Genomic DNA, 2,848 nt, shown 5'->3' on the forward strand with positions numbered 1-2,848 from the left:
TTCTTATATCTAACTGGTTGGATCTTTTTAGTTCATCTCTCAAACCAGAATCCTTATTTTTTCTGGATCGCTTTCTTTTGTTCATAAATTCAATATTTTAATATAATTAATCCTATTTATTCTTCAATTTAACTTAAATATACCCCACTATACATATTATTTCTCAATGTATACTCTTTCAAATTTACCTCGAGAAATCAAAATGGATCAAATTGCTCAATTCAAGAATTAAATTCGTCAAAGCTGGCAAATAATCATCTTCTGTTTTCGAAATCTTAAAATATAAATTTCTAAACCCCTCTCGCAACTAAAAAAAAAGAACAAAAAAAATTATAAAAGCTTTCCGGTACCCAAAGTCCGGTATATAAAGAGAAAAAAATGTAGCACACTTTGGCGGTAAGTGTGGGGAAAAGCTATTTAAAAACAATATAAACTGGTAATATTATTAAAAAAAAGATGATTATAAACTTAAAATATGTAAATCCTAACCTTATGACAATATTTGAACTACTTTAGGTAACTTATCATTAATAGATGATACTTATATTTTCAATAATTGTAACTTCCTGATAGCTTTAACTTGTTTTAAAGAGCATAATATTGTTATTCATATTATTATTTTGTAAATTTTATTCTGTTCTCATTTTGAAGAGATCTCTACCTTAAGTCTGGAGTTTTCCAGAGTACAGTGTGAAGGGATAAGTTGATTTGAATTTAGTACGTAGTTTGCAGCAATTTGGTTGACTATCACACTATTTAGTAGGAATTCTGCTCCAAATTCCCTATTACAAAACCAAGTAACTTTAATTGGACCATTATATGAAGTTTCATCATGATCAGATTCTCCTAAATGTATCAGTTGAAGGGTAATTTGTGCTTGGAAGATACCATCTTTAACTTGGAATTCAAGAATTTTTGGTAGGAAACTAAACATTTCCAGCTCAATTTTGGATTGATCAATATTCTTAAATTCTGTATGCTGACCAGTAAAGAAGGACCAACTGGACAGTATTTGGATATCTTTTGCATTGATTAAGCCTTTGTGACTATTTAGAAGTGATGATTTTGAGAAATCATCAAATAATAATTCAAGATTGATTGGAACTTCTAAATTGTCTGTATATGGTGATATAGTAATAGTACTATGTGGAATTCCATCATTCATATTATTTACATTATTTGAGGAACCTTCTAAGCTTTGATTAACTCCTGGAATAACAGTTTCCCTTTCTGGAGGAGGTATTACTTCCGGAAAATGAGAAATTGAAGATCCAGATTGATGCATAATTCCATTATTTTGATCTAAAGAAGTAATAGTAAATTGTCCTCCATCATTAAGTAACCCTTTAATACTTAAAGCTTCCATCTTTGGAGTCTCATTATTGCTAATTAAATACCCATAGAAGGTTGTTCTTAGTTTTCCTCTAATTTGAACCATTAGTTGAGGTGTAATAACCAGAGATTCAACAGAAATGCTTGGCATAGGGATTTGTCTTAAAGGAGGTGGAGGCAACACTGCCAAATTTAAATTAGTTTTTGCTGATCTAATTGCAGAATCCATTAATGGAGAAGAACTTCCTACTCCATGCAAATCTAAATCAAAACTCTTGATAGGTATGTGATGGCTTGTATTTTCTCCAAAATCTAATGATGGCCTTAAACTCTTTAAAATTACTTCATCCTTAATAAGATTATGCATATTTAAAGTACCTTTAAGACTCATTTCAGATTTTCTTCCTATTAATATATCCGAATCATCAATTTTTACGATACCAAGATAGTTATTTCGGTGAAATACTCCCAAGAAGATTTTTCCTAGATTATTTACAAAGATTCTTCCTCTATAATCATAATTAACCTTGGAATTAAATATAATATTGGAATTGTGGCCAACTTCTCTATCAAAAGATATATCAGAGAGTTGTATATTTGTAATAAGCTCTTTTAATGGCATTGAAATTGTGAATTTTTTTGACATGATTTGGTTTTCATCATTATTTTGTATTCCTGGAACAACCATTTGAGTCTTTACCATTACATCTGTAAATCCTTTTGTAATAATATCATGTATTATTCCACTGATACCTACCATATGTGTAGCATTTGAACTTGCATGAATCATTACATTCAATTTATCAGATTGAAAAATATCTAAAGAATGAGGACTACTTATTCTTGCAATTGGAATAGAATTCCATTCAACTTTTGCATTTTCTAATGGTAAAACCACCTTTGCATTTCTAATTTGTAAACCTTCTTTTGGTGGTGCATTAATATTAACCATTAAAGATGTTTCCAATTTCTCTTGTCCATGATCTATTCCAAAATCCACAAATATATCTTCTACATTAAATTCTAAATCTTTAAGTAAAGTTTCATTCCACCCTTGGCTTTTTCCCAAATAAAAGAAAGCTCCTAATATTCCGATAATAAAGATAAATCCAATTAGTATTGTGAATACTACATAAAACAACCTATTGGAAGTAAATATTGGTCTCCTTTCATAATTATTGGATTCTATGTTTTCATTTGGATGGCTTTTGTAATAAGCATCACTTTCTTTCATCTCTTCACCTTGTATTCCACATGTATTGTTTCCATGTGTTTGCGGAGTTTTAATATCTACAATACTATTTGGGGATCCAATAATGGTGCTGGGACTAAACTCTTCATCTAGATATAGTTCACTTGCTGGAGATTGAATTCTTAGAGAGATTACATCTCTATTCTCCTCCCATGATCTTGCATCAAAGTATCTTGCTGATGGATGAGAAACTGTTGAAATAGATGGAGTTCTTACTGTATTAATTACATCCTTATTTTCTTCGGCATTATTATTGGCTTCCAT

General features: G+C 30.0%; 1 protein-coding gene across 1 annotated transcript; it reads right to left on the minus strand.

Moving 5' to 3' along the window:
- Positions 1–640: 640 nt before the first annotated feature.
- Chro.60597 (transmembrane protein) lies at positions 641–2,848 on the minus strand. Its single annotated transcript, XM_660512.1, has 1 exon — positions 641–2,848. One exon carries the CDS (start codon positions 2,846–2,848, stop codon positions 641–643), a length of 2,208 nt encoding a protein of 735 aa, XP_665604.1.

The sequence above is a fragment of the Cryptosporidium hominis genome (genome assembly GCF_000006425.1).
Source record: "Cryptosporidium hominis TU502 chromosome 6 CHRO016181, whole genome shotgun sequence".
In the NCBI taxonomy this organism is placed as follows: domain Eukaryota; phylum Apicomplexa; class Conoidasida; order Eucoccidiorida; family Cryptosporidiidae; genus Cryptosporidium; species Cryptosporidium hominis.